Genomic DNA, 19,620 nt, shown 5'->3' with positions numbered 1-19,620 from the left:
TAATGAGTAATTTCTGAACAAGAAGTAATTTCTGAACAAGAAGCCTTAATGATACCAATACAGTATATATATACACTATAGTATCAGTTAAGCGAAATTATCAGCCTTAACAATACCAATACAACATATGGTACTGATTTAGTATCAGTTAAACGAAAATTATCAACCTTAATGAATGGGGGTATGGGATGTAATTTTTTTTTTGAGAGAATGGGTATTTCTTGAATTAATTTGGATTGGGGGTATGAACATGTAATTATTTTGAATTTTATGGCTCATTTATATAGTTTCCTTAAATAATATCACAATTTTTTTACAAACCTTTTGACTTGACATGACGTTTAATATTTGACATAACACAAGAAAAAAATTTAGAAAACTTTTGAAATTTGTGGTCTAAAACACGCCTTAGACATTTTTGTGACTAAAAATCATTTCACTAAGGGTAAAAGAGAAATTTTAGAATTAAATTATTTTTAATTATAGAAAAATAACATTCTTTTTTAGACGGACTAAAAGGAAAGTAGGTCACATAAATTGGGGAAAAAAAGAATATTAATTAAGTACTACAATGGTTTTTAAATATATATGTTTGTATTATGCTTTACTTTGATTTATTACACTTGAGTTGTGTGTCTTTTGAAAATAATTTTTCTATCTCTATAAGGTAGAAATAAGATGTGCGTACACTAACCAACAAAGATTGTGTTAGAGTGGTAAATACTCCTTCATCCTTAACCAGAGATTTCAAGTTTGAGTTGTCTGAGTATGGAGTCACCTTTGTTAGGAAGCATTTTACCCTCTAATAAGAGACTTCCTAACGCAAATAAACACCAGATAAGAAACCAAAAGGAAGATATACGTACACTCTATCCTTTTTAATTTCACTTTATATTGTTATTGTTATATGTTTGTATTGCTAACTTTTTTAAAAACTATTATTATTTTGGCTAGTCACACTAGAATATGAACTAGAAAGTTGATCACCTATTTCCCTATTATCACACAATGGCAGGCTGTCAACCTTTATTTACAAGAAAAAAACAAGTACCAAACTCAAAATTTGAAATGCACCAACCAATTCAAAATGCAAGCTCAACTTAAATGCTTCATTAACCTATATGTAGAACTTTTTTTGTACCACACTCAACAATCTTGCAACATACACTTAGCCATGAGAGGCGGAGCTGAGATTTAAAGTTTATGAATTCAAGAATTGAGATTCTAATTTTTTTTCTTTCACTACTGATTTTTAAAGTAATAATATACATATTCAAAACAAATTCAAAGTTAGGAACAAAATTATTGAATCAACATGTAAAGAGCAGAAAAAAGAGACTTTGGTGGGACATGAGCCACATTATGCATGCCATATGATGACACCTATAAAAAGCAAAATTAATTAATGGATATTGAAACTTAACTAATGTTTATTCCGACTCTTTAACAATATTGTTATATCTATATTAAATTTTTCAAGAATACACTAGGTTTTGGAAGAATATCCGACACAAACCTGGTAGTACTTTTGAAAAGTCCGAGTAACATGGAGTTAGGAGAGGAATTCGGCCAAACTTAGTCGCTTTTGGTTCCTAATATTTATATTTAAAAAATCCATTAAATATACACAAATTATTAATAAAGAACCTATTAACTTTAAAGGACTAAACACACAAGCTCATAAACTTCATATTCTGATTCCGCGCCTCTGCATAAAGATTAACTAGCTTTAATCATTTGCCTTCTCTCCATTTGAGTCTGAAGTTTCTCTCTAGCATGCCTCAGTGCATCAAGAACTTCTCTCACAGTAGCATCAAGAACAATTGGATCAATATTTTGCTTTGTCTTTGGATTCTCCATAGGAACTAATGCCAATGAATTGTCCACTTGATTTCCTTCATTTTTCTCTTCCTCCTCAATTGAAGATTTCAAACTAGAATCATAATAACAATAATGTTATGAGATTTTGATTGTTGTCACATGAAAAAAAAAACCTTAAAAAAGATAACATTATGCTTTATTTGCAAGTTAAGTACGAGTTTAACTTCTACGCATCGATGATCTAACACTATTAGGTAAGTCAAAAATTATGTTGGTTTGATTTTTCAAAAATGATGATGGTTGCTTTGTTGCTCGTATCCTTTAAAAATATCGTTAGGTGTATGTCAGTTTAGGATCTTTCATAAACTATGTATTTTTTGAAGGATTCGACAAAGGTTTTGCGACAAATTTCTTTAAGGTTACCAACAACATAGGTTGGTGTCTGGTGGATCCTTCAAAAGTTGTGTTTTTTTGGAAGATCTAATACTGATGCAACAACATTTTTAGAGGTCTCAAGCAAACATAGTTTAAAAGATAACTATAGGTAACCAATCTATAAAAATGAGATTTATAACTTAAAAAATAATGTAATTTGTATATTAAAATAAACTAATAGTGAAAACAATTTTAACAATATCAGTGTAATATTTTCTTTGTCCTAGTTTATATGATTCATTTTTTTTAGTCAATCCAAACAAGAATGATATGATTCATTTTTTTTTCAAATTTCACATTTTTCATGAGTTGTCATCTTCAAAAATCACTCCAATGTATGGACCAACCATTTTTTTTTTGGGAAAAAAATATGGAAATTAATTTAGAAACCTTGTTTCCCATATTTTGTGCCTCTTGTTTTGCAATTCTTGAAGCCACTCTTTCAGCAAGCAATCTCCCTCTTAGACATTCCATTTTTCTCAAACTATCTTCTTCTTCTATTTTCTTCTCACTGAGGAAAAAAAATAAAGAATTAATCTAAATAACCGTCCATCAAAATATTTAAATTAAAAATATTCAGTAAAGATAAAATATCCTTGGCTGCAAAACATTCCTAATACTTGGCATCTGATGGTTCCTTTTTTTATTGAATATACACCCCTTATTGATTGTAAGATGGTGTACTGGAGATTGCCTAGATTAGGATCCTACAAGTGTAACTCAGATGGTGCAGTAAAAGGAGTTGGTGGCCCTAGTGCTGGGGCCTTTTGTATTAGAAATGATGAAGGAAATTTGATACATGCTGAGTCTTTTGGTTTGGGAATAACTTCAGTTCTAATGTCTGAGGCAATGGCTTTGCGAAGAGGACTGGAGCACTGTATAATGCATCAATACTTGCCAGTAATATTGGAGACTGACTCATTAATGCTCCAAAAGATTTTGAATGGAATTTGGGAGATTCCTTGGAGTAGTCGGGTGGAGGTGAAAAGGATCAATGGTCTGAGAATTAATGTTGATGCAAGAGTGGAGCACATCCTTAGGGAAGGCAACACTTTTGCAGATTATTTAGCTAACCAGTTTTTTCTTTTTGCAGGTACAACAGATATCATCTATTCAGATTTCCAAGAGTTACCACCAAAAGGGAAAGCAATATTACACCTAGATAAAACACAAACTCCCAATCTTAGAATTAGAAACATCCAAAACAAGGGTTTCAATACACAAACATAATTGAGACAAACAAGACCAACCAGACATGGATGACAAAGAAATATCAAAAGGCGATGGTAGTACCTGCATACTTGCATAAGTGGATGTAATTGCAATATACTGTTTATGCGGAGATGGAACCCATATGTGGCTTCCTTATGCAGTGGTATCAGTCTCTTTGGGGCTCAACCTGCAGAGAAGGTCATGTATGAATTAAATCGAAGTATAACAGTGCACAAAGATGAAAGAGGAGAAAGCATTGTTCATTCAACTTCATTTTGTGGTTTTGATAAGATCAATCCGAGTTGAAGAGGTCTTTCAAAGGACCTAATTTCATGGCACTTGTGAGAGTTTTTGAGTGTCTTCAGTGAAATTTGTCCAAATTCGGATCCATTTCAATCTATGTCTATATATTGGAGGCATTTGAACTATATTCTATCCTTATCTCCCTGCTACCTTCATCAGAGAGGTCGATTTCTCCTACCATGGAGCAGATTGGAGTCATCCAAGGAATTGCAAACTTGAGAATCAGAAAAATGCAAAACAGAAAATATGGCTACAGTGATAATGATACTAATGCACAATGCAGCACACAACAATAGTCTTTCAGGTGAAAGCACAAAGAAAAGGAAATCATATTGGGTTTATCAAGATATATAAATCTAAACATCAGTGAAGTAGTGTACTTAAAGAAACGATCTTTAGCAAAATTAATAAGAATTACCTAGCCTATGCAGTGGTATTAGTTAGGGTTTCTGACTCAATCTGCAGGAAAGGGTAAAACTTAAAAATGGAGCTCAAGGATCGTTTACAACATCAAAAGCGAGTTAGGGAGCAGATCGATTCTTACCTAAGTTGTTCGAGCTGTGTGGATTCAGTGGGATGGAAACGAACCGGCATCACTTCGTCTTCATCCTCCATGGAAGCTCAAGCTTGAAGATGACCAACTCCTTTTTCCTTTTTTTTTGGTTGTTTCATTTTTGTATTTTGTTTTTGGACAGAGTATTTTGTTTTTTGACTTTTTTAGCTTCTAATAAATGGTCCCTGAGACCCACTTTGATTTTAAAAAAAAAAAAAATGTATATCAATTAAAAATAAAAGTACATGATAAATTTGACCCACTATTTGTGTAAAAACAGATCTGCGTACACCTAAAACCTCGACTATACTGAAGATGTTGTTGTTGTATTTGTGTAAAGATCTCAAACCCCATAACAGAAATGTGCACAAGAAACTCAAAAAAGAAACAAAAATAATGAGTTTAAGTTATATACCTCAATTTTCCATTTGCATTTTCTTCAAATGCCATCTTCTTATCTTTTTCTCTAAACGAATAAAATCAAGAAAGTAATTTGTTTGTACATTTGAATATCTTTTAATAAGAGGAGTAGAACATAAAAGGAAAACTGAGGGAAATAACTTCTCTTTCTTTTTTACAAAGATGGTCACACTGTTAGTGACAAGTCAGGAAAGGTTTGGGATGTATTTATTTTTATCATTCAGTGTTTGGTACTTATATTAGAGTCCGATTAAATTTGAATTTGCGCCGAAAAAGTTCCACATTGAAAAACGCTCTATAACAAAGGCAATTCCGTATCTAGGAATGTATTGACAACATGTTAAAGTGCTCCCTAACAAAGTCTGTATCACAACATGTTACTTCCTTTGTTTTAATTAGTGTGTCACAATTTGAATTTCGAGAACAATTTAAGTTTTATGTGAATTCAGACATGAAATATTTAAGTTTTTCTTGAAATAAAATTTATATATTTAGAAACTACGTAAAAAGTATTATAAGTCACATTAGTTAATAATTTAAAATATTTAAAAGATATATAAAAAGATTGTGGTTAAAAATAGATTTATTTAAATTTCAAAATCTAAAAAATATCACATAAATTGAAACGAATGAAGTAATTTTTTTTAAATTTATGATCTAAAATAAATTTTTGATATTTTGTATAAATATAAATTATTTAAAATAAAAATATAATATTATTTTTTAAACTGACTAAAAAATGAATAATGACATAAAAATTGGAACACAGGAAGTAGTAAAAAAAAAAAAAAGAGGTTGATTTTTCTTTCCTAAATAACTTTTGAGGTGCAGAATTTTGTTTATTAAAAAGAAAAAAAAAGTGTGAAAGTTTGAAATAATTACTGTTTAGAAATAAAAACTCCAAAAGAGTCAGAGACACGGTTTTGTGCATTAGGCCCCCACCATAAATTGTCTCTTTCTGTTAATTTCACATTAAAGTTGCAGTGACAGTACGCATTAATAAGTTCAGTTAAAAAATATTTCATTCATAAATTGTTGAATGTGTTCTTGAGTATAATTGCTAAACGACAATTAAATGATGTGGTGAGTGTGGAGCTACTCCTCCTTAATCAAATTTTTTGAATTTGAGCTCCGAGTATGAATAAAATCCTTGATAGAACACACTTTCCCAAATGGGCCCTACACAACGCGACTTTAACCAAAAGATTGTCCCTCCCTCTCGATAAGTGATCCTTTTAACTTCAGACTCCAATTATACTTTGTGATAAGTGATCCTTTTAACTTCAGACTCCAATTACATACTTTGTTACTCATGATCTAGTATGTATAGAATGAAAATTTCTTTTACGATTCGACAAGAATCATTATGAAAGCCTTTTACTTGCTTCTCTTCGATGAAAGTTTGACTTTCCCGGAATGTATCCTAATTCTTCTTCTGATTCTAATGATCGATTCAACTTCTGATAAAAAAGTGGTGTTGTGCTGGTAAGGAGATTTGAAGAAAAGTAAAATAGATAAAATGCTAACCTATTACATGTTATCGTACATTATGAAACAATCCGCTATTACAAACACTATCATTCAAGCATAGGATATGCAAGATTTTTTCTAAAAAAAATTTACACTATCAAGTCGAGCTTGAATTTTTATTGAAGAAAAGTAAATGTAATCTATTCCATCTCTCGAGCCTCGATGAAAATCCTCTTTAACGCCATATAAATGTTTCTGAATCCTAGTAGTAATACCCTATGATAATCCCAGCAAAAGAGATGCTATAATCAACCAACTCCTGTAAAAGTTGAAAAAGGAGTGGTTTCTTTACAAAATCTAGGAGGATGAACCTGTTGTTTGTGAAGAATCAACACTTAATGATGACAATCCAACTGTATCAGGGCTTTTGAGTTGATCGAGTTGTTTGTTACCACGACGAAGTAAGTACTCGATATAAATAAAATTCTTACGATCAACTTGCTTGGAATTTTTGCGGAATTCACTGGATACAACTGACTCAATTTGCCTCCTCTCTTCAGCAGGCTTGGAGCGGGCTGCTCTTAAGAATCCTCTATATAGAGCAAGTGCTTGCTTCTGCATACCAGATAGCCGCCTTGGTCCACTGGAAGCTCCCATTGCATCTTCAGGACGAGCAGGGACGGATTCTGGATTTGACAATTATGGATTCCTACAAAAGACTCAAGTTGTACAACAACAATAACTGGATTCATCGTCAAATATTTATAGATATTTAATATATTTCTATATATATACACAGAGTTTGGCAAAAGCTATTGGATTCATGTGAAACTGTAACCAAGCCTCTAGATCCACCCCCAAGGGCGAGCACTCTTATACTTGGTTCAGTTGTACATAAGGAAGGAAGTTTGCTACTGTTTTGGCAATCAGCTATGAGCTATATACGAGAAAAAAGAGATTGTACAACTAATTACAAGGCAGTCGTTATTTTCCTTTCTATCCTTCTTTGATTGCAATCTTTTGAGTCAAGGACCTGTCGAAAACAATCTATCTATCACACAAAGGTAGGGGTAACGTCTACATACAACGTACCCTCCCCAGACCCCACTTGTGGAATTACACCCGGACATGTTGTTGTGGTTGCAGTAGTTTATTGAAAGAACAACTAAAGAAAACCACGATTTGAATAACTAGTCCTTAGAATCTGAACACAATTATAATATACCAAGTTTGGAAGATGTCTGGCCTCATTCCTACCGGTAAAACAGAACAACAACCATTGTTGCAGCTCTACCTCCTTTGGATATCGGGAAGGAGAGGTTGTTCTAATTCTAGAACTGAGGACCTCGCGTGGAATGGGCACAACCTTGTGTTCGTGAACACACTGTTCTGGATATCCAACAAGAAAGAAAACAAGAGGGCCACATGAGGAAATCAGCTTCTTCTTTTTCTAACATTGAAAAACATCAGATTCTCTTTCTCCATTTCTCTATATTCATCATCAAAACAAAATATCTTCTCCTTTCTTTATATAAAAAACTGATATTTGGTTGTACGGATCTCTTCCAGGAAATTATTCATGTTATATAATACTTCAACACATTGCTGGATTACCAAGGACGGACATGTTTAATTAAAAACAAAATATATGAACCGGAAAGATAGAATCAATTTATTAACACAGTAATTATATTGAATGCATGGCAGACCTCTCTTTTTTTCCGGTTGTATGTGACCTAAGTTACTCGGACTCAGCACTTTTGCCTCTGTAGCCATGCCAACTCAACTCTGACACTATAATATCGCACACAAGTGGATTTAGGATTTGAAGTTTATGGTCTGGTTCATATTTACAGATACAACATCATATCCTATAGAGCCACAAGTAGGTCTGAGTACGATAGAATGTACACAGACATTACCAATGACTCAGTATCATTTGATTTTAGCGTAGGTAAAGTGTTTACTGGTCCACTGGGTGAGACCTCTTGTACTCTTTCTTTAGCTGATTAAGAGCCGGATGAGAATCCTCTCAAATCCTCGAATGAGAACTTCCCTTAAGGAAGGAATGAATCTAGGGAAGAAGTCGCAAGGATAGTTCCATTTCACCTTACTCCTATCTTTGTGAGATCGAGAGACATTTTTCGATAGACTCTGGCTCAAAAGGGAATTTTTCGAAGCAGGAAAAATACGATAGTAAAATTAGCTGGTAGTACCGCACATCGAAGAATAAGAAACTAAGCAATTACTAACTACAACTATTAATAGAAGGGGAGGGGATGAGGCTAGCTTCCTGCCTCTCCCAGACAGCAACACTCGACTACTTACTAACCATCCGCTCTAATCATTGATTTCCATACCTTCCTATTTACGAATCTTAGCAAAATTACTGCGTTAACGTGAATTTATTTGTTATAATCTAGATCTGGATCTGGATATGGACTGCATCCAGTCAATCAAATTTTAGCTAGCTTTCGCTTTACATTTTAGATCAGATTTTGAAATTTTCATCTTCAAATTCCTGTTTGATCGTGAAATTAGATCAGATTTTCAAAAGTTTTAGGGATTTCATTCACAAAAATTATACGTCCAAACATAACATCAAGTTCCAAAAATCACAACATCGAAAACACAAATTTTCAAATTTCAACTTCAAAATCAATAGCTAAATGGAAAAAATGGCATACCTTTGTTTATTCCGCCGTCGTTGAGGTAGAAATTCCTTCTCAGGCCAAACTGAACGAAAACCAGAAAATTTGAGGCGTTGTGGGGAAGATGAAGAAAAATAACAAAAATGGTCCCTTATTTTTAGTAGTAGGTTATAAATAGTCCTTTAAGTATCACTTAAAATAATTTTGATCCTTCAACTTATCTAAAGTAAACATTTTTTTTTATCTTCATTAAATATTTTATACGCATGGTGGTCTTGTCGGTCCTTATTTAATTTTCTTGTATTTGTCGTTGTTATAGAGATCATGGTGGTCTTGTCAACTTGTATACTGATGAGATTATCTTAACCTACACAACTCTCTGAGCATTCATGTCTTAGCTTCTGTAATTAACATGTCTATTTGTGTATGTCCAGTAGCATATATATGTCAAGCTATGTCTGCTCAAGTTCAAGTTAGGGGATGGACATAAATATCAGAAAATCAAAAAATTGAATCGAATCGAACTAATTCGGTTCTTTGATTCGGTGTCGGTGTTATTTTTTCGAAAGTTCAGTTCTTCGGTTCGGTGTTCGGTGTAAGGGTCTCAAAACTTCGGTGCACCGAAAAACCAAACTTTTATTTTAAAAAAATTAAAAATTAAAAGATTATTTTATATGGGCATTCTCTTAACTAAAAATTAAAAATTCAATCAACAATTAAATTATTCATGAACAAATCAAAGTAACACCAAATGTACAATTCAATAGTTAATTTGAAATATTAATTTCCAAGAGAAACTCAAACATATTTCTACCATCTTCATACTTGTTTTCTCGATAAATTGTTGGAGGCCCAATGTTCTTGATAAAAATAAATATAGTCTTTTAGTTAGCACAATAAGTGTTCCACAGTAATATGCATCATTCCTTAACATAGTTTTAAATTTCTAAGTATCTTATACTTTATCCTTATTTTATTTTTCATTCACACCGAAAAATTGATTTGAAAACAACACCGAACTAAACCGAACCGAACCGAATTAGTTTGGTTTAACATACGGTGCACACTTTTCTAAAACTGAAAACCAAAAAACCGAACTGAAGTTTGATAAAACCGAATCGAATAACCGAACGCCCACCCTAGTTCAAGTAAAGTACGGAGTGCCAATCACGTCTTCCGAAATTGGGGCGTGATAACTTATAGACTTAACCAAACAAGTTTTTTCATCAATAAAAGTAAATTCTCAACCAATTTTGGAACTTGAGGTATAACTGATAATGTATATAGTATTGATTTATAACATATGATAAATGTAGTGTTTTATTACTTGAAGAAAAAAAAATATAAGTAGCTATATTGTGCTAATTTTATAAGATTATTTTTACTTAATTCCTAAAAACTTTGCACTATCACTCATCTTGGCCACAACTTCCCACAACCGTTGGATCTCAGCGAAAACATCATCGGACGGTAGCTGAAACCGGCAACATGGACACGTGTTCCTTTTTTTCAACCAAGGCAATATACATATCCAATGAAATGTATGATGACATGGCAATTTACAAACTTCTCTTCCTTTTTTCATCTCTTCTTTACATATAACACATTCCTTCCTCCCGTCGTTGTCGTTGCTTGCTTCTACTGATGGTAGTGCTACCACTACCGCTATCGATGTTGCCACTTCCTTCCTATCTTTTCCTCCAATACCATTACCTGCATTAGAAGCGGAATCAATATTTAATATATGTAAATTCAAGATTCTGATCAGTTCTTTGAAATGATAAGTTTCAATTTATAATATTATTAATTAAGCTTTTGGACCATCTTTTCTAACCAGATAACGAGCAGTCACTCATTAGTTATCTTCTAATGTAAAATGACTAAATTGACCCTAGTTACTCTTCGAAGCAAAGTGGAAGAAAAAGGATTCTCGAACATGGAAAAGGATGCAATGAATTTGAAAGAATTGAATGAGAAGTCGTATGAAGTGAAATCTCATGTACGATTCTGCAGCGTGGTACCTGCCAACTTTTTCACTATCAACCCAAGAAAATCAACCTCTTCTATATGTAAAGTTGTCAAAGTACGATTAACCTTTGGATTTGAATCACTGGTTATATACCCAGTATTGGCCATAATTCACAAGAACCACAGAAAATGAGTACTTATGTCTTAGGAGAATCAGACCCGTGTCTTCGACATAAAAAAAAACTAATGAAATCCTAACCATTGGATGAATGGGACCAAAAAGCTATACTTCATATATCTCATTTTCAAGAATAGAAGTAGTTCGTTTTGGTCCTATACGCAATTCAATCAAGACTAATTTTTTTTTACACTATCATGTGATCACCCAAAAATATATCAACAAGCAAGCCTTCTTATTTGTAATATTGAAAATAAGACTAATCAATAATCACTTGTTACCACTGATAAAAATGACCTGATAATGTAAAAATACCCGACGAATTCAATTGAATCCATCTTAAATAAATAAACATGTATATATGCCACTATACATAATATACCTGCATGAATCATGGCATTGACAAAGTTCTTGCACTTTGCCAGCATATCAATAAACTTCATTATGACTTCTCTGTTGGAACAACTAATGCTAGAGAATTTTAGTGCATCTTTAGCTATGTATTGACAAATAACAACGCGCCACCTGTTAGGATAAAAAAAAATCAATAGAAGTTTTTGAAATATGAAAAAAAATCACTTTAAATTTTTTTATTGTTTTAAACGATAGAAATTGTCTGTTGCTAATTCCTGTTATTTTTATAACATATATATTATAAACTATCTAACATGTACCTTGATGGAGGTAGATCGAGTGCTTCCGGATCATGTTGACGTAGTTCACATAGAAGAAGGAGGAGGAGAACCGCGTCTAAATCGCGGTGTTTCATAGAGGTGGTTGATGGTGGTGGCAAGATTGTATCATTATGCATGAAATGAGTGAAAATTGCTAGTTTAGACAAAAGGTGCTTGGCTATGAGGAGGGATTTGTTGTGTAGAGAGAGAGAGTGAAGGTGGTGTAAGGTGAGAGAAAATAGCATCGGAGAGGAGAGGAGAGAGAAAATACGGCGGTGATGGCGGTGGTGGAGGGAGGAGAAGTAAAGTATTAGATCTGAAAGTTGATGAGAAGTGAAGGTGGAAAGTGTAGACATGAGTATGGTTTCTAAGGGAATTTGATCTAATTTTTCCATGATGGGAGATCATGTGCTTTGTTTGGTGGGAAAGTTTTGGGAGTTTTTTGGGATATGTGAGATTTATAGGGACTCAAATTGCTTGGACAAATCACATAGGATTATTATTATAGATCTAAGTGAAATATAATCTGAATTTATGTGGTACTGTTTGATTAAGTGTGGAGATTAAGAAAGAAACGAGTGTTTGACCATAAATATATGTTTGATCATGAAATTTGATCTGATTTTAAAAATCCGATCTTCATATATTTTCAAGTTCCCCAAAAAACTAAAACTTTTCTCACAAAACTTCAATTTTCTCCCAAGAAAATACAAGTCTAAATACAACTTCAAAAACTCAAATATTCATGTTTCAAGTTTCTACTTCAAAGTTTATGGTCAAACTAGAGCGAAGACTTCTGAAATTGTTGTTAAAACTCAAGTATTCGTTTTCTAAGTTTCAACTTCAAATCTATGATAAAACTAGAGCGAAGACTTCTGAAATTGTTGTAAAAACTCAAATATTCATGTTCCAAGTTTCAACTTCAAAATCTATGATCAAGCTAGAACGAATACTTCTGAAATTGTTGTTAACAAGGCTTCGATATTTTTGTGGCCAAAATCATCTCATTAAGTATAAAAATGAGATTTTTTAGAGTTGAATTATTTTTTAAGACGGACAAGAAGATATTTTTAGGGAAGGGAGTAAATTTATTGATATTTTGTGGCAAGCAACACCAAGAAAAGGAGATAAAATAAATTGTCAAACAAATCTTGCAAATTGCAATGATGGTTAGTCAATTAACAAAAGTTCTTCTAAAACTTTTAACTAAAGCAAAGAGTTATATAGAAAAGGAAAAAGTAAAGGCAAAAGAAAAAGAGGAACATGGATTGGAACCTATAGTGGTGCAATCACTTTTAGACTAAAAATAGAGTAAACACAGCCAGTGGGCTTCACACAATCAATTGAAGATCCCAAGTATTAGTACTAGTTTTCTAGTTCTTTTTTTTGGGGTGGGGTGGGAGGTGGTTGAGAAAGTGGTTCTAGTAATTTCTTTTAACCTTTTTAAGATGTCTGAGAAATCTGTTTGGAGCCGTCCAACCACAACCTTCGAAATTCGAGAATGATGGACTGATCCTCTACCCTTCTTCACTTATATACAAAAATTAGTTCATTTTACAACAACATTATCTTTTTCGTAGTAAATATAGAATCGATCAATCAACCAATTGTGCCTCAATAAAAAACTAATCGAGATCAGCTATATAGACCTTTGTATTCATTCTGATCTATTCAGGCTTAGTGAAAAAGTAAATGGCATTTTTGTAGTACATCAATGGATTTGACATTTTCAACATATCATGGGACAAGAGGACAGTAAGCTAAAAAAAATTGGTTAGAAAAGAAAGGTGCATGATTAAATTGATAAGAATAGAAACTATACTTGATCTTTAGCCAAATGGCCGAGAAAGGTATATTCTCATCTGTTCAAGTCTTGGTGGACATAGTTATTATGTATTTGTGCTGGCGGAATAGTCGAGGTGCACACAAGCTAAACCACATACTATGGTTATCAAAAAAGTAATAATGAAAGATGCATTATTAAGTGAATGTATTGGGGACAGAGATGTGGTTTTGGAAAAGTCTAGGGAGATGAGTTAGGTAGAGTAGAATGGAAGGGAATGACTGGGAATATTAGCCTTTGTCCAGAAGCATGTGTCCAGTTTATGCAACTACAATAATTCCTTTCTTTTCATTATCTCTGTTTAACAACATGGTGAAAAACAACAAGCATAAGAGCAAAAATATCAATTTGGCCCATTCATGGAAAAATATGTACACCTTTTGGCCCTACAAACAAAGTTATAATAATTTAGTTAGGTGCAAGTTATTCCCCACTGTAGCCTGCACTTATCAAGGGCTCTTGTCACTTACCCTTTTCATCTCTCACAGCTGCTTTTTGGGCTTTGTGCACCTTCTTGTGAAAAAGAATGGTAAATACAACTTGTGAAACATTCCCTGCATAAAAAACTGAAATCTTTATACTAGTTAGGTTGCACGTAGACAGAGCTTAGGATCACGAATTGTCTGATGCATCAGTCACTTGGATGAATAATTATAATTGTTGGGATGGGCGTGGCGGTGCAGCAACTGCAATGAAGAATTTCCAAATGTGAGATTCTGAAGGATAATCAACTTTCAGATATTCGAGTAGTATAAACAAAGGTCAAGCAACTTGGTAATTTAAACAATATAAGAGAAGTCAAATCAAATAAATAAGCACTTTGATTGTATCTTGAACATGTAAAAACGCCATATGAGGGAAGAAACATAGATGGTAACTACCTCCCCCACTTCCCAACGGAGAAAATGAAAGAATATTCAACTTGCATTATAACAAATTTTCCATTAACTAACATTACTTGTGATCATACTAAAAGAATAGTCTCACAGAAAGGTAGTAGATGAAGCTCCTGCTTCAAAAATGTTCCCCATTAACCTAACAGTTGTAAGATCACATATTTCTAGGGAAACATAGAAAAATCATCACAGAAATTGGAGTTCATGCTAGTTTACACTGGTTTTTGTATATTATACTTCCGTTAAAAAAAGAAATCAGGGGACACACATGTACACGCTGAAAGTATCAAAGCCCATCAGAAAAGGTTTACTACTCAATGTGTATACTGTATAGTACATTATTGATACCAGCATACCAGAATATCTAGTGCTAGACCTCCAAAAGGCCTTCCAGAAGCTGGTGATCCTCTCTCCAAAGTATTTCATCAACTGTTTTCCCAGGGGAGCATAAATGTGTTTACATCAAAATACCCTCTGGTTTCGATTTGTGCTTTTGAACATGTCTCTTCGTTTACTAGTTACACGCTTACACCATATTTGAATTCTTTCTTGAGCACTTCTACCGCTTGAAATGTTGCGTCTTGAGTTCCCACAGAATGACTTCAGGCTATCACTACAGGAAGAGTATTAATGCTTGCTAAATGACTGTCTACTTCATCACGATAAGACAAGGCATTCTTCTGAATAATGACACAGCAGAGTTGATGGCAACCCTATAATCTTGCTTGCATGAAGCCCAGAAAACTACTTAACGGCAACCTCTTGCTCATCGCAGCAGATTTGTCACATGGTTTCCTCCTTAAATTCATCCATCATTACGTAACCATCATCCCTCATCGAACCAAGCAATCTTTCCAGTACCCCATAAACCTCTCCAGACTTTTCATTTGATTCGTCTGTTGCTACAAAGCTTTTTAAGCCTTGACATGTTTCCATCCAACTACTACCGGTAATCTTCTTCAATCCAAGAATTTTCATCTTCTTCCTAAGCTCCTGAGCTTCTTCCCATCTACAAGCTTTTGAATATAAATTTGCCATGATGGTATAGTTTCCAGTATTTTCAGGTTCCATTTCAAACAAATGACTACATGCAAGTCTACCAACTTCAAAGTCACCATAAACTGAAGCACCATTAAGTAGTGCACCCCACACCCTTGCACTGGGTTCGATTGGCATCTTTCTGATGAAATCAACTGCTTCAGATAGCTTTCCTGCTCGACTTAGAACCCCCACCATGCAAGCATAATGTTCATCCGGAGGCTGAATTCCATACTTCTCCAACAACTCAAAAATTCTCCAAGCTTCTTCAATCAGTCCTGAATGGGCACAGGCTGCCAATACGGCAGTAAATGTAACGGAATCTGGCCTTATGCAATGACTCAGCATCACATTAAATAGATCAAGTGCAGCCTTGGCTTCTCCATGGTTAGCATACGCTGAGATAATTGCCGTCCAAATAATGACACTCCGATCTTTCGTGTGATCAAAAACTTGCCGTGCTGATTGTATAAACCCCAGTTTTGCATAGGTATCAATAACTCCAGTTGCGACATAGATATTTTGATTACAATCACTCTTAATGGCATAGGCATGCACTTCTTTCCCTCCTTTTGCAAATGCTAAATCGGAAATTCCCGGAAGAATACTCGAGAGAGTCACGGCATTAGGTTGATCACCTGATAACTGCATCTTCCGAACGAACTCTAAAGCTTGCTCGTACAAATTATTCTGTACTAGACCTGTTATCACAGCATTCCAAGTACTCAGACACGGTTTCTCAATTTCTTGAAAAAGATTAACAGCTTGATCAACAAATCCATAAATCATGTAGCCTGAAATCATTGCACCATAAGTTATCTCATCCGGCTCACCCATCTCTTCGAAAAGCTTTCTTGCATAGTCCAAGCTACCACATTTTGAATACAGCGCAATAATCGAGTTATAAACTGCAATATCAAGTTCAATCCCGTTTTCTATAACATACTGGTGAACTTCCATTCCTAACATAAGATCATTCGACTGTGCACAAGCTTGTAGAACACTCACCACCGTAACCCCACCAGGTCTAAACTTTTCTAAATGCAGCATTTCTCTATATAATCCTTTGCATTCCTCATAAAACCCACATTGAAAATAACCCGATATCATTGAATTCCACGACACTACATCCCTTTCAGGAATTTCATCAAACACATTTCTCGCCAATACCATATCACCCGTTTTCGAGTAAGAATTAATCAAACCATTCAATACAAACACATCCGAATCAAACCCATTTTTTAAAACATAACAATGAATCATCTTAGCCAAAACAGAGTCCCCCAACATCCCAGAAACAGCTTTTAACACACAAGTCACTGTAAAATTATCAGGCTTCACATGGGGTGTCTCAAAATTCTCAGATAAAATCAAAGAAAACAACTTGAGAGTTTCTACATGGTAATTCTTGGAAGAGTAACCAATTAGAAGGGCATTCCAAGAAAATGTATTTCTCTCAGGTATTTCATCAAACACATGGTGTGCTTCTTTTAAATGTTCGTATTTTGAGTAGAAATTGATGAGTTTAGAGGCAAGGAAGTTGTTGGGGATCGTTGAGGAAAGAACAAGACGGGCATGGAGCTGTTTGCCTTGACGAATCAAGCAATGTTCTTTGCATAATTGTAAGAGAAAACCATACAATGTGTAGTCAATATTAGTATAACTTTTGAGTCTGTGGAGGATGAAGCTTTTACAGGCTTCGCCTAGCATGGCATGGGTGGTAAGCCCGAGTTTTGAATAAATTATTTATATATTACATGGCTTATCTCGTGTATGAACTATTGAATTATGTCAAACTCGTATAGCATGTCATAACAACCCGACTTGACAACTCACAAATCATACTAGATTGATTACTTATATATTATATACGATGAAATATTTTTTTTAATACTTAGTTTTAAATTATTGGATTTTGTCGAACTTGTTTAGCTGGTCTTGAGAACTCGACATTAGGGTTGCGTATCGATCGATTCAGTTTTGAAGTTAATCGGTTTGACTTATTGGTTTGTAGTCATGCTAAACCTTTAAGAACCATTAAGATATTGATTTATCAATTATCGATTATTGATCGTTATCAGTTTAACCGTTAATTTGACACAAAAATTAAATGATTGAAAATCACTTGGAAACATGGTGACAAACCAAATAAACCGTGCACATGAGTTGATAGATTGCATTTTGCTCAAAAGCAACAGTAACACATTGTAAAATAACCCAAAGTTTTTTGAGACTGCCAAAATAAAAATATGAAACTAAATCATAAGTCAAGGACTTTATATGCCAAATGGTATAAATATGATTACTTAATTTACTATCGAATTATCAGTTAACTCATTAAGAAAAAACCTCAAATCGATAAGAACTGATAACCCAGAAATTAAAATTAAAATTAAAATCGTTATCAAAGTCATTAAATCATAACCCATTATCGATATATTAATAAAAAAAAATCTATTGGAGTTATTGATTTCGATTCTTTGAACAGAGTCCTACTCGACATGACAACTAACAAACCATACTAGATCAATTTCAACTCTTTTTTGTTACTTGTGCTACCTAGTTTAGTTATTTCATTTATTTTCTTTTATTATGTGTGTCGACTTGACTTACTTTATTTTATTCATTATACATTATATTTTTTTTTATTTCACCCATGATACATTTTTCTTATGATTTTAGAGTCATTAAAAACAATAAACTTAAGAACTATGATATACTTAACATATTTGTCATATTGAATTTTTTCATAAATTATATATGATCGAGCTACAAACATATATAAGTTTGTGACACGTAATTAATGACCAAAAAAAAAAAATATATATATATATTATATGCTATATTCAACGTAATTATCATGTCCGATTGGCAAATAAATCTTATCGGATCGTCATAAATTTTGTATTTGTTGAGGAGCAAATAACATAAATTTCACTAGTGTAAGTCCTAATTACTAATATTCACAATAGTTTCAAATATTACTTTTTGTATTGCATTTCGTTGGTTGGATACATGTACTTAACTCGACAAATACATGTATCTCAGAAATTGGCAAAGTATATTTAATTAAGGATTATAACTAAAATGCTTAATTTAAGGAGGAAATCATTCCTTTAACAACTTTTGAGTATGTCTCGCTAACAACTTATAAAAAGTGCAAAAAAAAAACTAATTTCTTCCATTTATTTTCGAGCAACAACAAAGTTAACAACTTTCTTTTGGAAAATTCGATTTTGTTTCTATGAATTCCATGCTTCCACTTCCAAATATACGTATGTGAGAGCTAGATACATGAAAAAATAAATCATCCTTTAATAGATTTTGAGAATCTGTAGCATAACAACTTCCTAAAAAAAATTCAAAAAACTCAAAATTCTTTCCATGTATACATGTATATCAGATACATACGAAAATAGTAAGATACATTGTAATAACATAACAAATACATATGATAAAAGGTCAGATACATATGACAAGACTGAGATACATGATAGAACAAATTGTGTAAGATTAAATCTCCAATATACACTTAATCAGATACACTAATAAAAACTAGATACATATGATCGTATCTTAATAATGTGTCAAATACATCAATAATGTGTCAAAATACATGTGTAAATCTCCGCTTATTAAAACTTTTTTATTACTTTCGTGACTGGTCTGGAGATCCGATTAATGTTCAGGTAGTTAATAGCAACAAATTGTGCCCGAAAGCTAAATTACCAAAATATTCATCAGCGTTACTCACGAAAAAACTGAAAAAATCGCCTAATTCATGTAAAGTGACCCTAAATGCCCAACTTCCTACAGCGGGTTCCGTAAAGGTTTCACCAAAAATACGCCTTGAAGACATATATATTAATGGGCATTCACACATAAAAAACTAAGAAGATCATCTAATTCTTGTAAAGCCCCCTAAATGCCCAACTCTAAAGATAGTGAGATTGAATGTACTGCTCCAAGGTCGCCCGTTCCGAGGCCATTTGTCTGAGGCCCATCTCCAATCTAAGGCAGCATGTTCCGAGGCCCCTTTTCCCTTTAGGCTCGCGCCCAAGGCCGCCTATTCCAAGGTCGCCCCTCTTTCCCTCCTCCCTCCAAGGCCGCCCCTCCTCCGGGCAAGGCCCTTCCACACAAGACCGCCTTCCCTCCCGT

The 19,620-nt window shown here is 33.6% G+C and overlaps 3 protein-coding genes across 5 annotated transcripts; all 3 read right to left on the bottom strand.

The window, feature by feature from the left end:
• Positions 1 to 6,238: 6,238 nt before the first annotated feature.
• Positions 6,239 to 9,077, bottom strand: LOC102600461 (succinate dehydrogenase assembly factor 1, mitochondrial). 2 transcript variants are annotated; one of them, XM_006345635.2, is made up of 3 exons: positions 8,902 to 9,077; positions 6,586 to 6,923; positions 6,239 to 6,490 (listed from the first exon to the last, which is right to left on the bottom strand). In XM_006345635.2, the coding sequence occupies exons 2-3, from the start codon at positions 6,869 to 6,871 to the stop codon at positions 6,477 to 6,479; spliced, it is 300 nt and encodes a 99-aa protein (XP_006345697.1). In that variant the 5' UTR covers positions 6,872 to 6,923; positions 8,902 to 9,077; the 3' UTR covers positions 6,239 to 6,476. The 2 variants fall into 2 exon arrangements, with proteins under 2 accessions (XP_006345697.1, XP_015163490.1); XM_015308004.1 differs by having other exon boundaries at positions 6,239 to 6,900.
• Positions 9,078 to 10,125: 1,048 nt separating this feature from the next.
• LOC102584058 (E3 ubiquitin-protein ligase SGR9, amyloplastic-like) lies at positions 10,126 to 12,200 on the bottom strand. Its single transcript, XM_006345665.2, has 3 exons — positions 11,686 to 12,200; positions 11,394 to 11,536; positions 10,126 to 10,578 (listed from the first exon to the last, which is right to left on the bottom strand). Exons 1-3 carry the CDS (start codon positions 12,078 to 12,080, stop codon positions 10,247 to 10,249), a joined length of 870 nt encoding a protein of 289 aa, XP_006345727.1. The 5' UTR covers positions 12,081 to 12,200; the 3' UTR covers positions 10,126 to 10,246.
• Positions 12,201 to 13,525: 1,325 nt separating this feature from the next.
• On the bottom strand, positions 13,526 to 17,268 carry LOC102583712 (pentatricopeptide repeat-containing protein At2g37310). Of its 2 annotated transcripts, XM_015308003.1 has the most exons (3): positions 14,781 to 17,268; positions 13,999 to 14,214; positions 13,526 to 13,914 (listed from the first exon to the last, which is right to left on the bottom strand). In XM_015308003.1, exon 1 carries the CDS (start codon positions 17,170 to 17,172, stop codon positions 15,208 to 15,210), a length of 1,965 nt encoding a protein of 654 aa, XP_015163489.1. In that variant the 5' UTR covers positions 17,173 to 17,268; the 3' UTR covers positions 13,526 to 13,914; positions 13,999 to 14,214; positions 14,781 to 15,207. The 2 variants fall into 2 exon arrangements, with proteins under 2 accessions (XP_015163489.1, XP_006345726.1); XM_006345664.2 differs by having other exon boundaries at positions 13,526 to 14,214.
• Between the last annotated feature and the right edge of the window lie 2,352 nt (positions 17,269 to 19,620).

This window comes from Solanum tuberosum, unplaced genomic scaffold, assembly GCF_000226075.1.
Source record: "Solanum tuberosum cultivar DM 1-3 516 R44 unplaced genomic scaffold, SolTub_3.0 scf00071, whole genome shotgun sequence".
Lineage (NCBI taxonomy): Eukaryota > Viridiplantae > Streptophyta > Magnoliopsida > Solanales > Solanaceae > Solanum > Solanum tuberosum.
The sequence above is the reverse complement of the archived record's forward strand: the minus strand, read 5'-3'. Positions and strand labels throughout refer to the sequence as shown.

Bases quoted from the DNA above. Each gene is read 5' to 3' on its own strand.
- LOC102600461 (XM_006345635.2), bottom strand. From the start codon at position 6,871: ATGGGAGCTTCCAGTGGACCAAGGCGGCTATCTGGTATGCAGAAGCAA.
- LOC102584058 (XM_006345665.2), bottom strand. From the start codon at position 12,080: ATGGAAAAATTAGATCAAATTCCCTTAGAAACCATACTCATGTCTACA. The intron at 11,537-11,685 runs GTACATGTTAGA...TTATCCTAACAG, and splicing joins CTCGATCTACCTCCATCAAG to GTGGCGCGTTGTTATTTGTC. The intron at 10,579-11,393 runs GTATATTATGTA...CTTCTAATGCAG, and splicing joins CAATGCCATGATTCATGCAG to GTAATGGTATTGGAGGAAAA.
- LOC102583712 (XM_006345664.2), bottom strand. From the start codon at position 17,172: ATGCTAGGCGAAGCCTGTAAAAGCTTCATCCTCCACAGACTCAAAAGT.